General features: G+C 45.0%; 1 protein-coding gene across 1 annotated transcript in view; it reads left to right on the forward strand.

Annotated features, from left to right (window-relative positions):
* Positions 1 to 26,864, forward strand: part of LOC145414105 (elongation factor Tu-like) — a 216,308-nt gene that overhangs the window by 91,040 nt on the left and 98,404 nt on the right. The window contains exon 4 of the mRNA XM_080283664.1: positions 22,475 to 22,605. Coding sequence (XP_080139790.1) covers positions 22,475 to 22,605 — 131 coding nt within the window. The remainder of the gene's footprint in view (positions 1 to 22,474; positions 22,606 to 26,864) is intronic.

A 26,864-nucleotide genomic window follows, 5' to 3' on the forward strand; every position in this document is an offset into this window, starting at 1 on the left:
GTTAGGCATTTGATGCAGCAAGTTAATGAAATGAGAGTACCGTTAAGACTTTGTTTTGTTGATTTTGAAAAGGCTTTTGATAGTGTTTTGAGAGAGACTATGGGGAAGATCATGAGACATTATGGAATACCAGAGGAGTTTGTGAGGGTCATTATGAACATGCTTGAGGACACATTTTGTAAAGTGATGGTTGATGGTTGTCTGAGTGATTCGTTTAAAGTCAAGTCCGGAGTAATTCAAGGTGGTGTTCAATCGCCTTTACTATTTATATTGGTCATTGATTACATTATGAAACGCATTGGAACAGAAACCGGTGCAGGTATACTTTGGGGAGAGAACAGGAAACTTTTGGATTTAGATTATGCAGATGATATAGTTTTGATTTGTGATGGGCCAGAAGAGATGCAGAGAGTGTTGGACTGTTTGGTGAGTGAAGGTTGCAAGGTGGGTTTGGTTATTAATTGTGGAAAAACTGAAGTAATCAATATGAATATGGAAAATGTGCAGGAATGTGTAATTGGAGGTATGGTTGTAAAGCAAGTTGATAGGTTTAAATATTTAGGTACTTATTTAGCCAAGGATGGTTCTTTGAACTTTGAATTCGAGGAAAGGTTAAAGAAGGCTAATCAGGCAATGGGAATGCTTAAAAATATTTGGAATAATAACAATTTTTCTGTGCATACAAAAATCAAACTTTATAAGGTAATGGTTAGGAGTATCTTAATTTATGGACACGAGTCTTGGTACAGCACAGTGACTATGGAAAATAAATTCTTGGTGTTTGAAAACAAAATATTAGGAGTTAAGTGGTGGGAAAGGATACCAAATAGTAGAATTAGAGAAATAACGGGAGTGCAGCCGGTCGATAAATATGTTAGGTTCTCACGATGGAAGTGGCTAGGACATGTGTATAGGAGACAGGGAATAGTACGAGGTACACCAGGGTGGGTGGCACTTGGTAGGAGAGGTAGAGGAAGGCCAAAAGAGATGTGGGTGAGAACAATGAGACGGGAAGCTGGAGATGAGTGTTGGGGAGATCTTGAGGAGTTAGCACAAGATAGGATGTGGTGGTGTGAGTTCATCGAGGCCCTATGCATCCCCGAGGGTGCCACAGGAAATGATTGATTGAGTGATATATATATATATATTAGTGACGCCCATTTTCCGGACATCCCCAATAACCTGACATTTTCGTTCTGGGATCCAATATTCCCAAAATGGGCCAAAAACCGTAAAAAATTCGAAAAAAAATCCAACTTTTTCCTGCCCGTAATTTGAAGTTGGCGCACGCAGCGCTGGCCAGCTGTGTTCTGGTGCGTTGTTCCGCCAACGTCCGCTAGAGCGCCCCTGCATCCTCCCCACTTACCGCCTGTCTCTTGTGTGTGCACGCTCATCGTCATGGCCGCTTATGTGCTCGCTTTTGTGGTGGTGCCTTATCTGCTGCAGGCTCTCCTGCTGCTCTTGTGCCTCTCCTTCGTGTGTGTGATGATGGCCCCACCACTTGAGAAGAGGAAGAGAGTGGGTTTGACTCTGGAGAAGAGGGAGATAATGGACAAGGTGGATGCGGGATTGTCTACCTCACGCATCCTTCGTGAATTCAGCCTGGCCCGATCTACTTTGTTTGATATCAAGAGATGCGACAAACTCGTGCAGTACATGGCTGACTTCTCATCGAAAAGCAAACACAACGTGGAGAGGAAGGTGATGTATACTCCCAAGTATGCAGAAGTCGACCGCTCCACGTTGATTTGGTATCGACAGCAACGTGCTGCTGGTGTGATGGTGCGTGGCACGGAGCTGAAGGCTGCTGCTGAGAAGTTCGCAAGGCTTCACAATGCCCTAGACTTCAAGGCATCCGAAGGTTGGCTCTTCATGTTCAAGTTACGACACGGCCTTACCAACCGTAAGTCTCATGGCGAAGCTTTGGACACCAACGAGAATGGAATAGACGAGTTTCGGCACAAGATGAAGCACTTGATCGACAGGGAGGGCCTAATTCTCGGTCATGTCTACAACGCTGATGAAACTGGCTTATTCTATCGCTCTTTGCCTGCGAACACTCTAGCCGAGGAGACAGAGAAGCATGTACCTGGCTGCAAGCTCTGCAAGCAATGGATATCTGCTTTGTGTTGTGCCAATGCTAACAGCATGCACCGGCTCAAGCCCGTTACTGTTGGCTGTGCAAAGCAGCCTCGGTGTCTTCGTGGGGTGATGGATGTCCCTCCTGTCATCTGGTACCATTCCTTGAAGGCATGGTTCACAGCCCAGATCTTCTAAGACTGGTTCCACCGCCATTTCGTCAAGGAGGTCATCCATTACCAGATGGAGAAACTGGGAATCCCACACGACCAGGTAAAGGCCCTCCTTCTCCTCAACAATGCACCTGCCCACCCATGCGACAAGGAGTTGGTGGCTGAGAATGGATGCATTAGGTGCATGTTTCTGCCACCTAATACGACTGCTCTCATCCAACCAATGGACCAAGGAGTGATCGTGGCAACGAAGAGGCTGTACCGGTGGAAGTTCCTGGAGGAGGTGATGGTTGTCTTCGAGGACGAGGATGAGCGCAGGGAGGGACAGGACACCCGAGGCCAGCGGACTTTGGAAAACATTCGCCGCTACAACATCATGTCTGTCATCTACAACTGGGCCAGTGCATGGAAGGAAATCCCTGTCAAGACTCTAGAAAATGGTTGGTCTCATCTGCTTCTTGGAACGGATGTGGAGCACGATTTCCTAGGTTTTGAAGTGGATGACATCCATGCACGTCTACGTGCGCATGGCAACGATGTTGTTGTGGACGAAGTGCGTGAGTGATTGGATGACGACGAGGGCGATCCTGGGTATCAGACCACGTCTGATATCGAGATCACATCTTCAGTTGCAGGTGTCAGTACCCAGCTTGAAGATTCCGACGAGGACGGCGACGATGATGAGGACTCCTCTCAACGTGACACTACTGCAGCCATCCTCAAGCTGAGCGCACTCCAGGAACACCTAGAGTTCGTTCTGGACTACCTGGAACACCCGGACTGCAACAGGGAGATGGGGCCCTTGGGACTTGTGGAGAAAGTGCGCACTTTCAGGCAGCGCATCATTAATCGTCAAAATCGTCGTTCCTTGTGTCAGTCAACCATTGACAGCTTTTTCAGGCCCGTGACCCCCGCTGTGCCCAGCCCTGGCTCCACTCCATTGCCTCCCCAAGACAGGCCCTCATGCTTCGAGCCACAACCCAGCACATCAGGCACTGTGGAGTCACCACTTGACGTGAGTTTGCGCCTCTCTTCAGAGTCGTCTGCAGAGTGCAACACTTATTTCATTAACCCCTTAACCGCAGGGCGTCACTTTCGTGACGCTTGGGAGCAAGGGATCATACCGTGGGGCGTCGCTTTTGTGATTCTGTGTTATTTTGAATTCACCCGGGCTTCCAAGTGGGGGCTTGTATCATCTATCAGTACTGCCAATGTCCAACACTAGTCAGCACTCCTAATCTCATCTGTACTCCCATCCATCGTTGACAATTTAGCCACTTCTCCCCGTTCTTGACTCCCCTCCCTACCCCCCCTCCATTACCCTATCCTCTCGCCTGCCCGGCCGTGCTACGCTAAGTAAATCTTCCCTGGAATTTTTCACTGATTTCACCCATTGAAATAAGCCCTATTCCCTATTCTTATACCAAATAATATATACAAGAAAGAAATAAGGTAAGTGAGAGTGCCATACACCTGGAATTGGCTAATTATCACCTGACAACACCTCACGTGCACTCGTTTGCTAATTTTTGCTGTTTATTTCCCCTTGAAATATGCCGTATAATCTATTTTCGTAATAAATATACATATAAGGAGGGAAGGGAGAAGCCTAAGTGATATTTACATTCACCTGGAACTACCTAATTTATAATGTATTGTCTAGATTTCCTGCCAATCATTTCACTGCTATATATTAGCTGTGTCAAGAGGCTAACGTTGGCAGTAATGAATTTCCTTAGGTAGGCGACCACCCCGGCCCACCCTTATCAGTTCACTCTCATCTTCCAAAGTGGAGGTACGTCTGTTTCCTCTTGCTGACTTCAGGGACTTTTTCACCCCCATGCAAAGGGCCCTGTGACCTTTACCCCCTACTAAACCTCGTGTGGAAAGAGGTAAAGGGCTGACAATTGATAAAAGAGTGACTACGATCTTTCTATTGAGTAAAACAGTGCAAGTGGAATTGTAAATAATGTGTAAATAATGTGTAAACAGCAAGTGAAAGTAATGAATGTAAATATACGTGAACAGTGGAAAATAGTTTTATAAGTTACTTCAAGTGACAGTGCATAACACAGTGTAAATAAAATAGAAATGTAAATAACGTAAATAAAATAGAGAACGTAAATAGAAATGTAAATGAGTAGTATTATAAGAATACGAGTATATACCCTAGGGGTAATGAAAGTGAAAGTTTCACTCTAGCATGTCTGAATACTATGAGTTTTGAGAGTGAAGGTGAAAGTGACATTCACTCTCAATGCTAGTATACAGGACAAGAAAGTGAATGCTACGTATTTTACTGAAAGAAATTGAATCCGTACAGTGACAATAAACTAATACTACTGAAGGAAACTTATGGATAAAGACTGTAGATATATATAAATGTTATATAGTAATAGAAATATAAAGTGTGAGGGGTTTTATGAATAATAAATGACAGAGTACCAAGAGCGAACTAGCGCAAGTGCGACAGTTAGACGCGCGTGTAATTTTCATTGCTTTCACAGTGGGTTTTTTTTTGGAGTATGGATCTCAAACTACTTGAAAATCATAGAGTAGTGTTTATAGTGTTAATATCTGGCTGTGGTAATCATATTACGGGTTGTCGGGAAGTGTAAAGCGGAGACTTCGTTACCCAACTTCAGAGGTCTCCACAAGTCCTACGGTAACCGACGAAGGCTCAACAAACATTCCAGGAGAAAGCTGAAGGTATGTGCCATAAGCATATGTAATTTTAATATTCTAGGACTAATAACTGATTTTTGGCAAATATTTTTTGCGAGTCTGTCGGAGCCCGAATAACCCCGCGGCACACGCAAAACATTGGTAAACATGCCCGCGGTGTAGGGGTTAAGGTACAATGGAGCGCAAGTAAGACAAGAGTGCGCATTGTTAAGAGAATGGAATTCTGAGTGCAAATGACTAAGTTCTGTGCAAGACTTCATGAACAGTGTACTGCAAGTGCTTCAGGAACTCCTTCTTACTGTCAGAGTCTGAGAGGAGGCGGGTTATTCATCGAGATGGCCAGGTACTTGCTGTAAGTACCCAGAATGTTTCATATTGCACTGTACTGTTTTTTCCATACTTCTAACACCTCATTTCACTCTTTTATGTCGCTTATTGGTGTGAATAGTGTCTTAGGTGCTATGCATGTGCAGTAGGGACGTGTTTTTCTGAGTTAGGCTAGGTTAGGGTCCATAACTACCAGTCTAGGAGCCAGGGACTTGTTATAAGTACCCAGAATATTTAATATTGTATAAACCTACCTCTAAAACCTCACTTTAGAGTTCATTTGCATTTATTTAAGTCTTTTATGTCCCTTATTGGTGCGATTTGGGTCTTAAATAGGTGCTATGCATGTCCAGAGGGAGTTGTAGAGGTGTTTTTCTGAGTTAGGGTCCATAAGTACAAGTCCAGGAGGCTGGGGCCCAATATCCGGAAAGGATCACTATCAAGACATGCCCTTTGTTCTGTTACATCGGATATTGGAGGGATTACTGTATATATATATATATATATATATATATACAGTGCTCGTCAGAAGTATAGAGCGCCCTGCGTCCCTCCTGAGAAACAAACCTTTCAACATTGAAAAAACATATAAATAATGCATTTTATTTACCTTTAGTGCTTCGTAGGGTAGCCTTTACGTTTCTTCACGGACCTGAGACGTCTTGGAAGTGAAAGGGCGAGGCTCCTGAGGTGCTGGAGGGGTATTTTGTCCCAGGAGTCACGAATGGCGGCTTCCAACTTAGGCAGAGAGCTCACGTCTTTCCCTTGGAGACTCTTCTTTACAAGGTACCAGAGGTTTTCAATGGGGTTGAGGTCTGGGCTATTTCCTGGCCAGTCTGTCATGAATGATACCTCGCAGTCACGAAGCCAATTGGTGACCGATTTGGCCTTGTGAGCAGGTGCACCGTCCTGCTGAAACACTCGTGCACCTGTTAGCTCGAAGGAGTCTGGTAAATGATCACACAGAAGCTCCAGGTAAACATCCTGATTCACTCTGATGTTCTTGGGAAGTACAACAAGCTTCCCCAAACCCTTCCCTGAGAAACAACCCCATACCATGAGTGAATCAGGATGTTTAACTGTGCTTTCTACATACCGTGGGTCAAGTGGGTCACTACCTTTGCGTCGATACACACGTGCTCCTCTGTTACAGGTAACACTAAACGTTGCCTCATCAGACCACAACACTGACAACCATTGCTCCTCACCCCAGGTTAGATATTTATTAGCAAAGGAAAGCCTACGAATTCTCTGGCTCTTGGTGAGAAGAGGCTTTTTCACAGGCCTGTGACTTGTGTAACCAAGCTCATGCACCCTACGAGACACTGTTCTCACTGACACCTCACCAAACACTTCCGGGTTGCTCTCCTTAATTTTCCTTGCACTCACACGAGGATTAAACTCCACTGCACGTTTTAAAACATTAACAGACCTTGGGGAAGTTTTCCTAGGCCTACCAGACCGCGGTTTCTTTGTGGGAACTGCACCACTGTTTTCCTCCCGAAACCGTGCACACCAACGACGCACTGTCGATCGTGCCACACCAACCAATTCACTAATTTCCTTTGTCTGGTGGCCTGCCTCCTTTAGAGCAATGATCTGGGATATGATTTCACTCGATAGTTCACGGGTAGGTGCCATAACAAAGTTGTGAAGGCCAGAACACTGCGGGACACTCGGTAAAAAATGGCGCAATTTGAGAGGGACACTCGGCGGAGTTCCTCTCTCTCAGGCAGCCCGTGGGCGACTGAGGCGGGAACCAACCAGCGCGTCGGAAGGCCCCAGGCTACCGTGACGTCATGCTCGGAGCTCAAACTTGTGGCTCAATTCTTACCCCCCAGAATGGGTGATTCTTTTTGGGCCATAAGTATTGCGCGCCTGGCGGACAACGCTGAATACTTCTGACGAGCACTGTATATATATATATATATATATATATATAAATGTCAAACTGCACATGGCCAGTCTCCTTCGTCTTTGACAGTACCACCACCCACCCTAGGTATCATCACTTTTTTTTTTTATCTGCATTTACCCTTAAGTCTTTGTGCCCCATAGCACCTCTCCACTTTCTAAATCTTTCCTCCGCCTCCCTATCATTCTTTGCAACCAACACCAAATCATCAGCATTCAACATCTCCCTCGGGAGTCCGTTTCTGAAGTCATGTGAGATGGCTTCAAGTACCATGATAAACAACAAGGGACTCGGGGCTGTTCAGCCAGACTGCCTAGGGAACAACTACTACTACAACAAGGGACTCAAAACTGACCCTTGATGCACACCAATCTTCATGGAAAACTCGTCACTCAAATCTCCATTCACTCTTACCTGGGTGTGAGCACCCACATACATAGTCATAACCACCCTAACCAGCCACTCCTCAAAGCCAAGCTTTCTCATTGCCCACTTCACCACCTCTCTAGGGACTCTGTCAAAGGCCTTTTCCAAATCAACAGAAACAAAATACAGATCCCTTTTCTTCCCAGTGGGGGGTGCGGTAGCACAGTGGTAGCACGCTGGACTTGTGATTGGGGGATTGCAAGTTCGAGCCTCGCCTGGGCTGCTGTGCCGGGAGGGGTAGCTCCCTCCTGTAACCCTAGCGGGGCTATATAGTCCAGTACTGGGCTTAGCTCGGGGGAACTCCATTTCTCCCATTTTTTTCTTCCCAGTATTTTTTCTGAAGCTGTCGAACAGTGAATATGGCATCAGTGGTCCCCCTGCCTGGCATAAACCCAAACTGCATCTCATCAATATTCACTCTTTCTCTAATCATACCTTCTAGAACTCTCTCCATTACCTTCATTTTCTGATTTAAAAGCTTTATACCTCTATAATTTCCTCTTTCCATGGCATCACCCTTCCCTTTATACACATTTACAGTTACACTCCTCAACCAATCATCTGGGACAACACACTCATATATAATCATATTTATCAGGTTGGTGACTAACCTCACCCCGATATCTCCTGAGGCTTTCAACATTTTGGCAGTCAACTTAGACACACCTGCTGCCTTCCCCACCTGGATCCTGTCTATTGGCTTACTCACAGTAGCAGTGTCAATCAAAGGCCAAGGGCCAAACACTGGATCTGCGTGCTCTAAACCTTCCCTGTCCCAGTCAAACTCCTCATTCAACAACTGGCTATAATGCTCTCTCCATGCATCTTTAATATCACCACTGTTCACCACTACCCTTCCTTCATTATTCTTGACAAACTGCTCACCTATAATATCCCGATTATCCCTCTTCATCTGATTTGCCACCTTAAATATCATATTTTTCCTTTTCCCATGATTTAGGTTACCAAGTAAATCTCTGTGACTCAGATTTCGCCCTGTATACCTCTCTTCTAGCCCTACGCTTGGCAGCCAAGTATTCCTCCTTGTTACCACCTTTCTTTCATTCCCGGAAAAGCCATCTTTTCTCCTTAACTGCAGCTTCTACACCCCCATCCCACCACCAAGTTACTTTATGTCTTGGTGGGCCTCTTGCCCAACCACATATTACATCAGTAACTCTCAAGAGATTGTTCTTGAGGGCTCTGTACTGTTCATTAACGCCTCTGTCTACAGCTCCCTGTTCAGCCACCATTCTCCTCATCTCGCTATAGAAGGCATCCCTTACTGCATGGTATTCCAGCTTCCATATTTCCTCCTAGGCACATAAGTCCTCTTTTTCATCACTCGTTCTTCAAGCACCATATCATGAATCAATAGTTTGTGCTGCTGCACACACTCCTCACTTCCTATAACTTTAACATCCCTCACTAACCTTCTATCAGCCCTCCAAACTAGAAAATAATCTGTCTAACTGATATTTCCCCCAGACTCGTACGTAATTAACCTACTGTCTCTTTTCCTAAAATATGTGTTGGACACAATCATGTCCGTTGCCTCCCCAAACTTGAGTATCCTTTCCCCTTCCGCATTCTATATACCATACGCAGATCCCCCATGTACTCCTTCATAACCTTGAACTGCTTCACCTACATGACCATTTAAGTCCCCTCCCAAAACCACTATCACATCCTGCATAGCACCTACTACACTTATTAAATCATCCCCAAATCTATCTTTCTCTGCTTCATCCAATCCCGCCTGCGGACCATATAGATATATATATCATTGCATAATAGTATTGTGATCCCTACCCTGACGTATGGAAGCGAGGTGTGGACCCTGCAGGAGGGGAACAAGTCTAGAGTGAGAGCATTAGAAATGAGTTACTTGAGAGGTGCATGTGGAGTGACATGGAGGGACAGGTTGACGAATGAAGAAGTAATGGAACGTTGTGGGGTGGATGTGGATGTGGTTGAGAAAATTAGGAGAAATACACTGAGGTGGTTCAGACATGTGGAGAGAATGGAGAATGAAAGACTGACTAAGAGGGTGTATGTATGTGAAGTGGAGGGAGGGAGAGGGAGGGGTAGACCGAGGATGAGGTGGAGGGATGGAGTTGAGAGGTATATGAGGGAGGGGGGGTGAGTTGGGGGGAGGGTAGTCAAATGGTGGGTGACAGAGCAACTTGGAGGCGTTTTGTCTGTGGCCACCCTTTGCAGGATTAGGGCATCGGACTATATATATATATATATATATATATATATATATATATATATATATATATATATATATATATATATATATATATATATATATATATATACATACCTTCATTATCATCCAATCCTACGTTGTCCCATCAGGAGCATTAGAGCCCTAGGCTAGGCAAGTTGGTCCTGACATTGAAGATGAGAGTGACCAGCCTCACTTATTTCTGAGTGTCATTACATGAGCAATAAACCCCAACTACCCCTTGGATATAAACCTTCACCAGCTCAATCTGATTGGAGCTCAGTAATTACCCACTGAACCACCAGGTGCCAAAATTTGGTCATATGGTTATTACCCAGTATAGTAAATGGTTTCCTTGTGTACAGGAAACCATTTGGCTTGTCACTCATTGTAGAGTCATCCAGAGGCAGAAGGAAGGGGAAAGAATGAAGGAAAGAAAGACAGCAGAGGGAGTGTAGAGTCACCCATAGGCGGATGGATGAGGAGAGAATGAAGGAAAGAAAGACAGAAGAGGATGGAAGGAAAGAAGGATGGAGAAGAGGAAGGGGCAGACACCCGAGAGCAGCACTACATCGAGTGAGTGGATGGTGAGCGCCCCACAACCACTGGGACATCATGCAACTTTGTCTCATGTCCACATTGATTTTGAACCATTCACTTAGATGCCCATTTACCCTTGCAGTACATGACTACAGGACCAGGAAATAATCGCAACTGTTGTAAGCAGCACGTGCAAACCGCCCTTACACCTTAAGAGACGAATTACACCTAGAATGAAGCTCATGAATCCTTGTGTGTGGGCTTCACGCTTCTGGTTGTGTGTTCAAACTCCAGCTTGTAGGATTAACTTTCGCTTCTCATAACAAACATTCAGTTATCATTATACATATGTAGAATACAATAGTTTGGACTTTTATTTATAACTATCTATCTCTCAGTCTTTCTGGTGCCAGATGCTGTAATCCCATAAGGGGTGGCCACAAACAAATTGTCTCCATGTCGCCCTGCCCCCTGCCATTTGACTGCCCTCCTTCCAGCTCACACCCCCCTCTCTCATATACCTCTCCACTCCAACCCTCCAGCTCATTCTTGGCCTCCTGATCTCTCTCCCCCCCCACTCCACCTCACTCACATACAGTCAGAAGTATCGAGCGCCCTTTGTCCCTCCTACAAAACAAACCTTTCAACATTGAAAAAACATATAAATAATGCATTTTATTTACCTTTAATGCTTGGTAGGGTATCCTTTATGCCTCTTCACAGACGTGAGATGTCTTGGAAGTGAAAGGGCGAGGTTCCTGAGGTGCTGAGGAGTAGACTGTAGCACCAGTTGAGGAGGGCAGTACTCCCAAGGTGGATGGAAAGCTAATGACAGCGAGAGTTGGAGCTCCCGTTTCATCAGCCCTCGGGACTAGGTCCCGACCATCCCCATTTGCTGAACTTTTTCAGTGTCTCAGTAACACAGAGAGTAGGCCAGCATGCTCTCCAATACAAGTTTCTCTAACTATCAACACCAAACTACATGCACAATACACACTACACTTCCTTTTCCAAAATTTAAAAAAAAAGTCATGGCAGCACTACACGTAGCCTCGGAGTCCCGGGGGGGGGGGACCATAAATGCCCTCACCTTTTGCCCCTCTCCCAGTGACGACTTGAGCTGCCTGGAACCATTGTCTGACTCTCTTCTTCATTTCTGCAACATTCGCGGCCTTTCCTCTAACTTTCGCTCTGTTGAGCACCACCTCTCCTTCTCTAAACCTCACCTTCTTTTTCTAACTGAGACTCAGCTGTCGGAGGCAACTGACAGCAAACCCTTTTCTGTATCCTCCTACTTTCTCTATACTCATTTCAAAGCCAAAGGTGGATTTTGCGTACAGTATATGTACGCAACGACCTATCTTGTTCTCATGTTCCTGAACTCGATTCTTCTGAATTCTCTACACTCTGGCTTCGGCTTTCCTGTCATTCTCTGACTAAATATATCTGCGCTGTTTACTTATCTCCTAATTCTACTGACTATCAAAAATTCTTTGACTATCTTACTTCTACGATAGAACACATTCTATCCATTTCTCCTTTCTCTAAAATCTCCATTCTAGGAGATTTCAATGTTCACCACCACCTTTGGCTCTCCTCTCCTTTCATTGATCCACCTGGTGAAGAAGCTTACACCTTTTCTATTCTTAATGACCTAGAGCAGCTTGTACAGCACCCTACCCATATCCCTGACCGCCTTGGAGAGAGCTCCAACATACAGTGCTCGTCAGAAGTATGGAGCGCCCTGCGTCCCTCCTGAGAAACAAACCTTTCAACATTGAAAAAACATATAAATAATGCATTTTATTTACCTTTAGTGCTTCGTAGGGTAGCCTTTACGTTTCTTCACGGACCTGAGACGTCTTGGAAGTGAAAGGGCGAGGCTCCTGAGGTGCTGGAACGGTATTTTGTCCCAGGAGTCACGAATGGCGGCTTCCAGCTTAGGCAGAGAGCTCACGTCCTTCCCTTGGAGACTCTTCTTTACGAGGTACCAGAGGTTTTCAATCGGGTTGAGGTCTGGGCTATTTCCTGGCCAGTCTGTCATGAATGATACCTCGCAGTCACGAAGCCAATTGGTGACCGATTTGGCCTTGTGAGCAGGTGCACCGTCCTGCTGAAACACTCGTGCACCTGTTAGCTCGAAGGAGTCTGGTAAATGATCACACAGAAGCTCCAGGTAAACATCCTGATTCACTCTGAGGTTCTTGGGAAGTACAACAAGCTTCCCCAAACCCTTCCCTGAAAAACAACCCCATACTATGAGTGAATCAGGATGTTTAACTGTGCTTTCTACTTACCGTGGGTCAAGTGGGTCACTACCTTTGCATGCTCCTCTGTTACAGGTAACACTAAACGTTGCCTCATCAGACCACAACACTGACAACCATTGCTCCTCAACCCAATTTAGATATTTATTAGCAAAGGCAAGCCTACGAATTCTCTGGCTGCTAGAGAGAAGAGGCTTTTTCACAGGCCTGTGACTTGTGTAACCAAGCTCATGCACCCTACGAGACACTGTTCTCACTGACACCTCACCAAACACTTCTGGGTTGCTCTCCTTAATTTTCCTTGCACTCACACGAGGATTAAACTCCACTGCACGTTTTAAAACATTAACAGACCTTGGGGAAGTTTTCCTAGGCCTACCAGACCTCGGTTTCTTTGTGGGAACTTCACCACTGTTTTCCTCCCGAAACCGCGCACACCAACGACGCACTGTCGATCGTGCCACACCAACCAGTTCACTAATTTCCTTTGTCTGGTGGCGTGCCTCCTTTAGAGCAATGATCTGGGATATGATTTCACTCGATAGTTCACGGGTAGGTGCCATAACAAAGTTTTGAAGGCCAAAACACTGCGGGACACTCGGTAAAAAATGGCGCAATTTGAGAGGGACACTCGGCTGAGTTCCTCTCTCTCAGGCAGCCCGTGGGCGACTGAGGCGGGAACCAACCAGCGCGTCAGAAGGCCCCAGGCTACCGTGACGTCATGCTCGGAGCTCAAACTTGTGGCTCAATTCTTACCCCCAAAAATGGGTGATTCTTTTTTGGCCATAAGTATTGCGCGCCCGGCGGACAACGCTGAATACTTCTGACGAGCACTGTACTTGACCTCTTCCCTACTACTAATCCTTCTGCTTACACTATTAATCTTTTCTCTCCGTTGGGCTCCTCTGATCACAACCTTATCACTTTAACCTGTCCTATCGCTCCAGTACGGCCTGTGGACCCTCCATAGAAACGACGTCTGTGGCATTTTGGAGCTGTGGATTGGGAGGCCCTCAGGTAGTACTTCTTTGATTTTCCATGGAATGATTATTGCTTCCATGGCTGGGAGCCATCTGGGTGTGCTTTGTGCATTACGGAGGTTATTCTCTCGGGCATGGAAGCATACATTCCTTTCTCATATCCTCTGACTAATGCAAGAAAGCCTTGGTTGAATCACGCTTGTTCTAATGCTGTCCGCAACAAGGAGAGGGCCTATAAAAGGTACCAGAACCAAGCCACCCCTGACTCACATCTTTTATACGTTTCTGCCCGGAATCATGCTAAGTCTGTTCTTCACTTTGCTAAAAATAATTTCATCCGTATTAAGTGCTCTCAACTCTCCAACTTGAATTCTTCCCGCTCATTCTGGCACCTTGCCAAAAACCTTTCTAACAACTTTACCTCTTTATCCTTCCCTCCTCTTTTCTACTCTGATGGCTCTGTACCTATTTCTTCTACTGATAAAGCAGATCTCTTCGCGCAGACTTTCTCCTCCAATTTCACCTTAGACGATTCTGGTGCTGTTCCTCCATCACTTCCCCCCTCTGACTTTCTCATGGCTGACATTAAAATTTCTTCAGCTGATGTATTTTCTGCCATCACTGGCCTCAATTCTAACAAGGCATATGGGCCTGATGGAGTCCCTCCTGTTGTTCTCAAGAACTGTGCATCTGTGCTTACACCCTACCTAGGCAAACTCTTTCGCCTTTGTCTATCAACTCATACCTTTCCTTCTTGCTGGAAGTTTGCTCTCATTCGCCCAGTCCCAAAGAAGGGTGACCATTTCCAACCCTCTAACTATCGTCCAATTGCTTTAACATCCTGTATTTCAAAAGTTTTCGAGTCAATTCTTAATAGAAAAATTTTAAAGCACCTTTCCTATCACAACCCTCTTTCTGATCGTCAGTATGGGTTCCATCAGGGACGCTCCACTGGCGATCTTCTCACCTACCTTTCATACTCCTGGTCATCCTCCTTTCGGGACTTTGGCGAAAGCTTTGCCATTGCACTTGACATCTCAAAGGCTTTCGATCAAGTCTGGCATACATCTTTAATTTCCAAACTGCCCTCTTACTGTTTCTATTCTTCTATCTGTGCCTTCATCTCTAGCTTCCTTTCTGGTCGTTCTATAGCCGCTGTTGCAGACAGCCGTCGTTCTTCTAGATCTATCAACAGTGGTGTTCCTCAGGGCTCTGTCCTATCACCAACTCTCTTCCTTTTATTCATCAGTGACCTTCTGTGCTGTACATCTAACCCTATCCTCTCATATGCTGATGACTCCACCCTTTATCTATCCATTCGGTTCCCGCAACGTCCATCTCAGCAGTTACTTCAACAAAAAGGGACGAGTCTATGGCACACCTAATGTCTGACTTGGCTCATATCTCTGACTTAGGTAAAAATAATCTGGTTGTTTTTAATGCTTCAAAAACTCAGTTTTTACATCTATTAACCCGACAAAATATTCTGCAGGTATAGTCACTAATGTTTAATAATATTCAGCTTAATCCTGCATCATCCTTGAACATGCTTGGGATTTCATTTACTCGGGACTTATCTTGGAAAGGTCATATTACATCTCTTGTAAAATCTGCTTCCAATAGATTAGGTGTGCTAAGCCGACTCCGTTCCTTCTTTACCCCTGCACAATTGTTGACTCTATATAGGGGTTTTATCCGCCCCTGTGTGGAGTACAACTCTCATGTGTGGGGAGGCTCCCCACATACAGCTCTTCTCTATAGGATGGAGTCAAAGGCTTTTCGTCTCATTAACTCTCCTCCTCTTACTGACTCCCTTCAACCTCTGTCTCTTCGTCGCACTGTTGCATCTTTATCTCTTTTCTACCACTATTTCAATGGTCACTGCTCCTCTGAACTGTCTGCATGCATTCCTCCTCCTCTACGACAGGCGCATAGCACCCGTCTAGCAGCAAACTTTCATCCCTTTTCTGTCCAACTCTCTAATGCAAGAGTTAACCGTTACTCCCAGTCTCTCATTTATGCAACAGGTCAACTCTGGAACTGTCTCCCTCTGTCTGTATTTCCTGCTTCCTACGATCTCCAGTCTTTCAGACGCAGTGTGTCCAGGCATCTCGAAATGAATAGATCTTGAATTTGGCTCTCTTTTGTATTTTGTTTTTCTCTTGGAAGGAACAATTGCGGGCTCGTGGCCCTTGGTTCCTTCTTCCTCGCATTAAAAAAAAAAAAAAAAAAAAATAATACAGTAATAATAATTGTCCTAGGAGTCACGAATGGCTGCTTCCAGCTTAGGCAGAGAGCTCACGTCCTTCCCTTGGAGATTCTTCTTTACGAGGTACCAGAGGTTTTCTATTGGGTTGAGGTCTGGGCTATTGCCTGGCCAGCCTTTCATAAATGATACCTCGCAGTCACAAAGCCAATTGGTGACCAATTTGGCTTTATGAGTAGGTGCACTGTCTTGCTGAAACACTCGTGCACCTGTGAGCTCGAAGGACTCAGGTAAATGATCACAAAGAAGCTCCAGATACACATCCTGATTCACTTTGCAGTTCTTGGGAAGCACAACAAGCTTCCCCAAGCCTTTACCAGAGAAACAAGCCCATACCATGAGTGAATCAGGGTGTTTAACTGTGCTTTCCACGTAACGGGGGTCAAGCGGGTCACTATCTTTGCGCTGGTACACCCGTGCTCCTCGATTACAGGTAACACTAAACGTTGCCTCATCAGACCACAACACTGACAACCATTGCTCCTCAACCCAGTTAAGGTATTTGTTAGCAAAGGCAAGCCTACGAAGTCACTGGTAACGTGTAAGAAGAGGCTTTCTCACAAGCCTGTGACTTGTGTAACCAAGTTCATGGACTCTTCGAGACACCGTGCGCACAGAAACCTCACCAAACACCTCCGGGTTGCTCTCTTTTATTTTCCTTGCACTCACACGAGGATTAGACTCCACTGCACGTTTTAAAACATTAACAGACCTTGGGGAAGTTTTCCTGGGCCTACCAGACCGTGGTTTCATTATGGGAACGTCACCACTATTTTCTACTTGAAAACTTGCGCACTACCTACGCACTGTTGATCGAGCCACACCAACCAATTCACTAATTTCTTTTGTGGGGTGGCCTGCCTCCTTTAGAGCAATGATCTGGGATATGGTTTCATTCGATAGTTCACGGGTAGGTGCCATAACAAAGTGGCGAAAGCTAAAACATTGTGGGACACTAGGTAAAAAATGGTGCAATAAGAGAGGGAGACGCGGCGGAGTTCCCCTCTCCCACGCAGCCCGTAGGCAACTGAGGCGGGAACCAACCAGCGTGCAGTAAGGCCTCAAGCTCCCATGACGTCATGCTAGCGCCCCAAACATCTGGCTCAATTTTTAGTACCAAAAATGGGTGATTCTTTTTTCGCCAATAGTATTGCGCGCTCTGCCATAGGCGCTCGATACTTCTGACGAGCACTGTACACTCTCCTCATCAATCTCTTGGTCTTCATCCTCTCCACATGGCCAAACCACCTCAGTGCATTTCTCCTAATGCTTCCTATCACATCCACATCCACACCACAATGCTCCTTCACCTCCTTATTTGTCAGTCTGTCTCACCATGTGACTCCACATGCCCCTCTCAAATAACTCATTTCCATTGGTCCCACTCTTGACCTGTGTCCATCCGATGAGGTCCAAGCTTCACATCCATAGATTAGAGTTGGTATCACAATACAGTAAAAGTCCTGTTATTCAGCGGCTGATTATTCGGTAGATCTGATATTTCGGCAGTTTTGAGAAATAGTCCCATTTATGAAAATCTATGATTGTTTGGCAGATGTCCGGAATCATCTCAGCAGTTCAGGAAGCGTTATCTGTAACTTTTAGGTCTAATGTTTCATTACACTTCTATATCTTCACTTGTTTCTATATTTTTCAGATTCAGGTATAGTACTATATTGATTACAATATTGCACAGTATCATACAGTACAGTAACCACCACCCCACATTAGCAAGGGTTACATTCCAAGCCCTGTCGCAAATTCTTGAAATTCACTCATTCTTGACACCTTCCTGAAAATGACATTTACCGATAATTGCGTAGCCCATGAACTGTAATGCATTACCCGTAAATAAATGTTGCTTGTTAAATCAGTTTCTCCGTTGTTTTTAGGTGTACGGATGTGACAGTTCATTTTGTTTTGTTTTGTTTTTTAAAGGCTCTAACATGCTTGCATGCTTTGGCCTTGGTCACCTAATGGTGGCTCTCCATGCTGCATGATCCATTGCAGCGTCCGTGTTCAGTCCCTTAACCCTGAGGTCATACTTAATGACCTCGTTCCATGTCCTTCTCGGTGTACCCCTCATAACCCCACCCCCAGTATTAACACTTCTCACCTTCCTTACCCAATTATCATCCTCCATCCTCTCCACATGTCCAAACCATTTCAATCTACCTCTCCTCATCACAACACCAATACATTCCGGTCCCATCCTACATCTCAACTCTTCCATCGTAAACCCAGCCCCCCCAGACCTTGGACTCAGGGACGCACTACACATCCACCAAATCATTGTCATTTCTGTATGTCTGAGGCGGCGAATATCCTCCTCCTTTACTGCCCAGGTCTCACTACCTTACACCATTGCACTCCTAACACATGCTGCATACAAAGACCCTTTAGCACGTAGGGAGAGTCCTCTCAATGTCAGGAGAGGCAAGAGCTCCCTGAACTTCTTCCAACCACTTCTCACCTTAGCCACAGAGCTAGCTCCAGCCCCACCTCCAGCAGACAACTTGTCTCCCAAATAACAAAACTCTTCCACATACTCAAGAGATTCACCAACAAGTTCAATCCTTTCACACCTGACAATCTCCACCTGCTCTCCCCAACACACTGGACACATAAAATCAGGATTATCTCGCAGTCTACCTCTGATACCACTACATCTCTTGTGCACCCATTTATCACACACACACCGCACAAGATGGAATTACTTCTCACACCCTTGTGGCAAACTGCACGTGGCCACTCTCCCTCATCTTTGACAGTACTGCCTCCAACCCTAGATATCATCACTTTTGTTTTATCTGCATTTACCCTTAAGCCCTTGTGCCACATACCATCTCTCCACTTCCTAAACTTTTCCTCCGCCTCCCTTTCATTCTCTGCAATCAACACTAAATCATCAGCATACAACATCTCCCACAGGAGTCTGTTTCTAAAGTAACGTGAGAGGGCTTCAGGTACCATGATAAACAACAAGGGACTCAAAACTGACCCCTGATGCACACCAACGTTCCCGGAAAACTCATCACTCAAATCCCCATTCACTCTTACCTGGGTGCGAGCACCCACATACATAGCCATAACCACCCTAAGCAGCCACTCCTCAAAGCCAAGCTTTCTCATTGCCCACTTCACCACTTTTCTAGGGACTCTGTCAAAGACCTTTTCCAAATCAACAAAAACAAAATACAGATCCCTTCTCCTACTAATATGTTATTGTGGAATCTGCAATTCTCTCAATCTAGATGTCTGACAATATGCCGTCCAGTATGACATCATAAACGAAAGTCACATGACCTGTGACGTCATGTGGAAAAGATCTATAGGCAGGATGCAGCTGGGGAAGGCAGCAGGGGTGTCTGGGTTGACTACTGAAATGCTGAAGGCCTCTGGAGATATAGGAGTGAGTTTAGTTACTGATTATATATGAGTGTGTTGTTCCAGATGATTGGCTGAAGAGTGTGATTTTAAATATATACAAGGGGAAGTGTGATGCCCTGGAAAGAAGAAAATATAGAGGCATAAAACCAGTGGACCAGATAATGAATGTATTTGAGAGAGTTCTAGAAGGTATGATTAGGGAAAGAGTTAATATTTATGAGATGCAGTTTGGGTTTATGCAGTGCAATGGGACCACTGATGCCATCCATATTCATTGTTCAGCAGCTTCAGGAAAAATATATAGAAAAGAAAAAGGAGCTGTACAGTGTGTTTCTTGATTTGGAGAAGGCCTTTGACACAGTCCCTAGGAAGGTGGCAAATTGGACCATGAGAAAGCTTGGGACCAAGGAGTGGCTGCTTAGAGTGGTTATGGCTATGTATGTGGGTGTCCTCACCTAGTTGAGAGTGAATGGAAATTTGAGTGATGAGTTTTCCGTGAATGTTGGTGTGCATCAGGGGTCAGTCTTGAGCCCATTATTGTTTGATTATTGCTTGAAACTCATGTCACTTCAGAAATGGACTCCCATGAGATATTGTATGCTGATGACTTCGTGTTGAGTGCAGAGCATGTAAGGGAGGCAGATGAAAGGGTTAGAAAGTAAAGAGAGAAAATGGGGCCCAAGAGTTTGAGAGTAAATGTGGATAAAACAAAAGTCATGATATTTGATAACTAGGGACAGTAGCGGCACTGTTAAAGGAGAGGGAGAGTGGCCACGTGTGGTTTACCACAAGGGTATGGGAAGTAACTCCATCTTGTGCAGTATTTGTGATAAGTGGGTGCATAAGAAATGTAGTGCTATCAGAGGTAGACTACAAGGTAATGCTGATTTCGTGTGTACAGTGTGTCGGGGAGATCATGTAGAGATTGTCAGGTGTAAAAGGATTGATCTTGCAGGTGAGTCTCTTGAGTTTGTGGAAGAGTTTTGTTATTTGAGGGACTTGGTATGTGATGGAGGTGGGGCTGGAGCTAGCTCTGTGGCTAGGGTAATGAGTGGTTGGATGAAGTTCAGTAAGCTGTTGCCTCTCTTGACATTGAGAGGGCTCCCTTTCCATGCTAAGGGATCTTTGTATGCGGCATGTGTTAGGAGAGTAATGTTGTATGGCAATGAGACCTCGGCAATAAAGGAAGAGGATAATCATAAGCTCAAGCATACTGAAACAACAGTGATTAGATGGATGTGTAGTGCATCCTTGAATGCGAGGCCTTGGGGGAGCTAGGTCAACGGTGGAAGAGTTAAGAGGAAGGATGGGACTGGAGTATTGTGTTGTGACGAAGAGGGGTAGAATGAGATGGTGCAGGCCTGTTGAAAGAATGCAGCATGACAACTGGGTGCGGAAAGTAAGAAATGTGAATGTTGGTGGTAGGGTTGCTGGAGACAGACTGAAAAAAACCTGGGACGACGTCATAGAATGTGACCTCAGGGATAAGAGACTGAATGAATAGTTGCAGGCAGGTACATCGAAGTCCAGGAGCAAGTTGAAGCCAGATAAATCCATAGATACAGCCCAGATAAAGTCCAGAGAAAAAATCCACTTGATTCACTTACTTTTCACTTTGATCTCTCAGCAGTAGCTTACTGTAATTCACTTAATTTTCACTCAGCACACATAAATTTATTACTGCATTTAAAATTATCTGCAGCCTCAAAAAGTTCAGAGCATTGGGAAATTTGGATTATTGGTGGTTGGATTAAAGGACTTTTACAGTATTTCAGTGATAAGGAGACTTATATTTAAAGAAGAGACATGCTATATTTTCCTTCAGAGGTAAAATTTTAATTGCTGTTTAAATATCCTTTACATAAATGGTTTGGAGCACATGTGGCCCCAACTTGCTCCAGTCTGTTGTGGCTGAAACTCACCTCTTTTTAGCTAATGTCATCCCCAGTGAGCAAAAGCAACACAGCCCTGGGTCTACCAGGGCTCTTGTGTCTCCAGCAAGATCAGTGAGTCATGCCAAAGATCATCAACTACCTATTTTTTAAGAGTACGGGATATTTGGGTAGACTGATAACTGTTGGTGAGTTTTCATGTAATCTGCAGAATGAATGAAAGCAGCTGTGCCTCTTTGTATGTGTGGAGGGGGGATAGGGTAGGCATGGTGGGGGATGGGGTATGCAGGATTGATGGAGTAGGTGGGATGGGACAATGGGATGGGTGGGTGGGATAAATTGGTGGGTGGGTGGACAGGCAGAATGGGTGGGATGGGTTGGCCGGTGGATGGTCAGGTGGGGTAGGCAGAGTGGGTGGGGAGGGGTGTTTGGATGGGTAGGCAGGGTGGGGGGTGGGGTGGGCAAGATGGGGTGGGTGGGTTGGGGCTGGTTGGTAAGTGGAAAGGTTTGGTGGGTTTAATGGATAGGGTCAGCTGGGTGGGTGGAAGGGTGGGAGGGGTAAGTGGATGGGTGCAAGGGATGAGTGAGGATGATGATGGGGTGGGTGGTCTTTGTGGGTGGGTGGTCTTTGTGGGTGGGTGGGTGGATGGATGCATGGTGTTCTGGATGACTAAGCTGGAGGTGGGCTTAATACACTGGGTGATTGGGTAGGTATGTGGATTGGTGTGTGAATGAGGAACAAGTCCATTGGGAAATAGGCGTACAGGTTCTTGGTTTGAGTCGATCCATGTGGAAATTAGGTTCATTGGGGAATATGTCCAATGGAGGTTTTGACCTATATCAAGAGATCCTCTGGGTAAAAATGGTCTCCTGGGAAATAGGTCCTTGGGAGAAAGTAGGTCTGTGTGGGGATTTGGTGTATGGCCATGAGAAAATAGGCCCAAGGAGGGAAAATAGCTCCATGGAGAGAAAGTAGGTTCTTGAGGGAAAACATCCATGGTGGAAATAGGTCCATAGGGAAAAAAATATGTTCATGGGAGAAATGGGCCATGAAGGAAAATAGGTCCAAGGGAGAACATAGATCATTGAAAAAAAAAATTTGTTCATGGCATGAAAATAAGTCTGTGGGAGAAAATAGGTTGATGGGGGAGGGATGATGACCCATGGGGAGTGCAGCTGGAGATGGGTTTATGTGTTAGTATAATTTATGACACATTAAGCCTTGGCTTTCATTGTTTGATGTTTATTAGTTTCTGTATCTTGATAATGTTATTTATTAGTGTTACTTTATTATTTCTAAGGTGTTCAAGAAAAATGTGCAACAAGTTGAAGCTGGTGAGAATGTTGGTGTGCTGCTGAGAGGTGTACGTTTGGAGGTCCTTTCACGAGGAATGGCCCTGTGTGCTGTTGGGTCACAGAAGTTGATTAACAGGTAAGTGAGGTAACTGCTGTTATTAGCTGCTGTTCATTAAACTATGATCATTGTTCAGCTGTTCATATCCTAAAAGATTTTTTAGATAAGGACAGTTATATATATATATATCATCATTCATTCATCATTCTTCCCCCTCTTTTCTACTCTGATGGCTCCATAGCTATTTCTTCTACTGATAAAGCAGAGAGTAGACTGTAGCATCAGTCGAGCAGGGCAGTACTCCCAAGGTGGATGGAAAGCTGATGACAGGGAGAGCTGGAGCTCCTGTTTCATCAGCCCATGGGACTAGTTCCTGACCATCCCCCTTTGCTGAACTTTTTCAGTGTTTCAGTAACACAGAAAGTAGGCCAGCATGCTCTTCAATACAAGTTTTTCTAACTGTCAACACCAAACTACATGCACAGTACACTTTACACTTACTTTTCAAAATTAAAAAAGTAAAATGGCATTAATCAATCAGGCCTCAGAGTCCCCGGGGGGGTGGGACCATAAATGTCCCCACCATCCTCCCCTTTCCCGGTGACGACTCAGCGAGATTCCTGGAACCACTGTCCGACTCACTTCTTCATTTCTGCAACATTCACGTCCTTTCCTTAAACTTTCTCTCTGTCGAACACCACCTCTCTTCCTCTAAACCTTACCTTCTCTTCCTGACAGAGACTCATCTGTCTGAGGCAACTGACAGCAAACCCTTTTCTGTTTCCTCCTACTTTCTCTATACTCACTGCAAAGCCAATGGTGGCTGTTGTGTATATTTACGCAACAACGTATCTTACTCTTGTGTTCCTGAACTTGATTCTTCTGAATTCTCTACTCTCAGGCTTCGGCTTTTGTGTCATTCTCTGACTAAATATATCTGCGCTGTTTACTTATCTCCTAATTCTAGTGACTATGGAAAATTCTTCGACTGTCTTACTTCTACAATGGAACACATTCTATCCATTTCACCTTTCTCTGAAATCTCCATTCTAGGAGATTTCAGTGTTCATCACCACCTTTGGCTCTCCATTCCTTTCACTGATCCACCTGGTGAACAAGCCTACATCTTTTCTATCCTCTTTACAATGGAAGAGTTGAGAGGTAGGATGGGACTGGAGTGTATTGGTGTTGTGATGAGGAGAGGTAGATTGAGGTGGTTTGGACATGTGGAGAGGATGGGGGATGATAATTGGGTGAGGAAGGTGAGAAGTGTTAATATTGGGGATGGGGTTATGAGGGGTAGACCGAGAAAGACATGGGACGAGGTCATTAAATGTGACCTTAGGGTTAAGGGACTGAACAAGGAGGCTGCAGTGGATCATGCAGCGTGGAGAGCCGCCATTAGGTGACCAAGCCGACACATGCAAGCATGTTGGAGCCTTTAAAAGCAAAAACGAATGACCTAGAGCAGCTTGTACAGCACCCTACCCGTATCCCTGACTGCCTTGGAGAGAACTCCAACATACTTGACCTCTTCCTTACAACTAATCCTTCTGCTTACACTGTTAATCTTTCCTCTCCATTGGGCTCTTCTGATCACAACCTTATTACCTTGACCTGTCCTATCGCTCCAGTACGGCCTGTGGACCCTCCAAAGAAACATCAATTGTGGCACTTTGGAGCTGCGGATTGGGAGGCCCTCAGGCAGAACTTCTTTGATTTTCCCTGGAATGATTATTGCTTCCATGGCCGGGAGCCATCTGAGTGTGCTTTGTGAATTATGGAAGTTATTCTCTCGGGCATGGAAGCATACATTCCCTTCTCATATCTTTTGACTAATGCAAAAAAGCCTTGGTTCATTCACACTTGTTCTCATGCTGTCTGCAACAAGGAGAGGTCTTATAAAAGATACCAGAACCAACCCACCCCTGAATCACATCTTGTTTATGTTTCTGCCCGGAATCGTGCTTAGTCTGTTCTTTGCTCTGGTAAAAATGATATCATCCATACTAAATGCTTTCAACTCTCCAACTCGAATTCTTCCTGCTTCTTCTGGCACCTTGCCAAAAACCTTTCTAACAACTTTACCTCATCATCTTTCTTCTTTTCTACCTTGATGGCTCTGTAGCTATTTCTTCTTGATAAAGCAGATCTCTTCGCTTAGACTTTCTCCTCCAATTCCACCTTAGATGATTCCGTTGCTGTTCTTCCATCACTTCCTTCCCTTGACTTCCTCATGGCTGACATTAAAATGTCTTCATCTGATGTATTTTCTGCCATCGCTGACCTCAGTACTATCAAGGCATATGGTCCTGATTGAGTCTCTCCTGTTGTCCTCAAGAACTGTGCCTATGTGCTTACACCCTGCCTAGGTAATCTCTTTCACCTTTGTCAGTCAACTTGTACCTTTCCTTCTTGCTGGAAGTTTGCTCTCATTCAGCCATTCCCAAAAAAGGGTGACCATTCCCAACCCTCTAACTATCATCCAATTGCTTTAACGTCCTGCGTCTCAAAAGTTTTTGAGTCAGTTCTTAACAGAAAAAGTTTAAAGCATCTTTCCTATCACAACCTTCTTTCTGATCGTCAGTATCGGTTCTGCCAGGGACGCTCCACTGGCAATCTTCTCACTTACCATTCAGACTCCTGGTCATCCTCCTTTTGGGACTTTGGTGAAAGCTTTGCCATTGCACTTGACATCTCAAAGGCTTTTGATTGAGTCTGGCATAAATCTTAAATTCAAAACTGCCCCCTTATGGTTTCTATCCTTCAGTCTGTGCCATCACCTATAGCTTCCTTTCTGGTCGTTCTGTAGCCGCTATAGTAGACGGCCATCGTTCTTCTCCTAGATCTATCAACAGTGGTGTTCCTTAGGGCTCTGTCCTATCACCAACTCTCCTCCTTTTATTCATCAGTCATCTTCTAAGTTGTACATCTAACCTTATCCACTTGTACACTGATGATTCCACCCTTTACCTTTCCATTCCGTTCCCACAACGTCCATCTCAGCAGTTACCTCAGCAAACAAGGGATGAGGCTATGTCACACCTAATGTCTGACTTGGTTCATATCTCTGACTGGGGTAAAAATAATCATGTTGTTTTAATGCATCAAGAACTCAGTTTTTACACCTATCAACCTGACAAAGTCTTCCACAGGAGTGCACACTAATGTTTAATAATATCCAGCTCAATCCTGGATCATCTTTGACCATGCTTGGGGTTTCATTCACTTGGGATTTATCTTAGAAAGATCATATTGCATCTCTCTTAAAATCTGCTTCCAAGAGATTGGGTATGCTAAGTCGACTCCGTACCTTCTTTACCCCTGCATGTTGTTGACTTTATACATGAGTTTTATTCACCCCTGTGTACAGTGCTCGTCAGAAGTATTGAGCGCCTATGGCAGGGTGCGCAATACTTATGGCCAAAAAAGAATCACCTGTTTTTGGTACTAAAAATTGAGCCAGATGTTTGGGGCGCTAGCATGGTCACGGGAGCTTGAGGCCTTACTGTGCACTGGTTGGTTCCTGCCTTAGTTGCCTACGGGCTGCGTGAGAGAGAGGAACTCTGCTGCATCTCCCTCTCTTATTATAGTGAAAGCTCGATTATCCAGGCTTGGATTAACCAGCTTTCGGAAAATTCGGGCCATAACTGAATGATTCAGTGGTACAATAATTCATAAAATTATCCGTACGATAGCTTCAGTTGAAACAGAAAGCACTGCGGTTGCTAGCGAGCGAGCTACGAGTAAACGAGCGTGAATCTACCCCCCACCCACGCCACCTGCTCACGACCTACCTTGTCTGACTCGGTCACTCACGCGTGCGACATTCACCATGGCTAGTTCACTTGTTACCCCTGCTGATCTATCACTATGGCCGTTGTTTATTTTTATATTTGTGATGCTGGCGATGCCGTTCATCATTATATCCATGGCTCCACCACCAACAAAGAGGAAAAGAACTGTCCTGACACTGCAACAGAAGCTGGAAATGATTAAAAAACTTGAATCAGGCTGGAGTATCAAGCGCTGCTCAGAGTTTTACGGAATAGGCAAACAAACTGTTTCTGACATTCGCAAGTCCAAGGGTAAACTCATGGAATTCTCTGGTAAGATAGCCATTGACTGTAAAGTTAGTGGGTCCTCGGCTGCCAGAAAAACCATGAAAATTGCAGTGGATGATCGTCTGGAGGAAGCAGTGTATAAGTGGTTTGTTCAGCAACGGAGTGTCAGCGTTATGGTACAAGGTGCTGAGATTAAGTCTGCTGCAGAGAAGCTAGCAAACCATATCGGCATTCAGGGTTTCAAGGCATCTGATGGTTGGCTTTCTCGATTCA

This window comes from Coenobita brevimanus, chromosome 98 (assembly GCF_032717465.1).
Source record: "Coenobita brevimanus isolate Jiangsu-jjx chromosome 98, ASM3271746v2, whole genome shotgun sequence".
Lineage (NCBI taxonomy): Eukaryota > Metazoa > Arthropoda > Malacostraca > Decapoda > Coenobitidae > Coenobita > Coenobita brevimanus.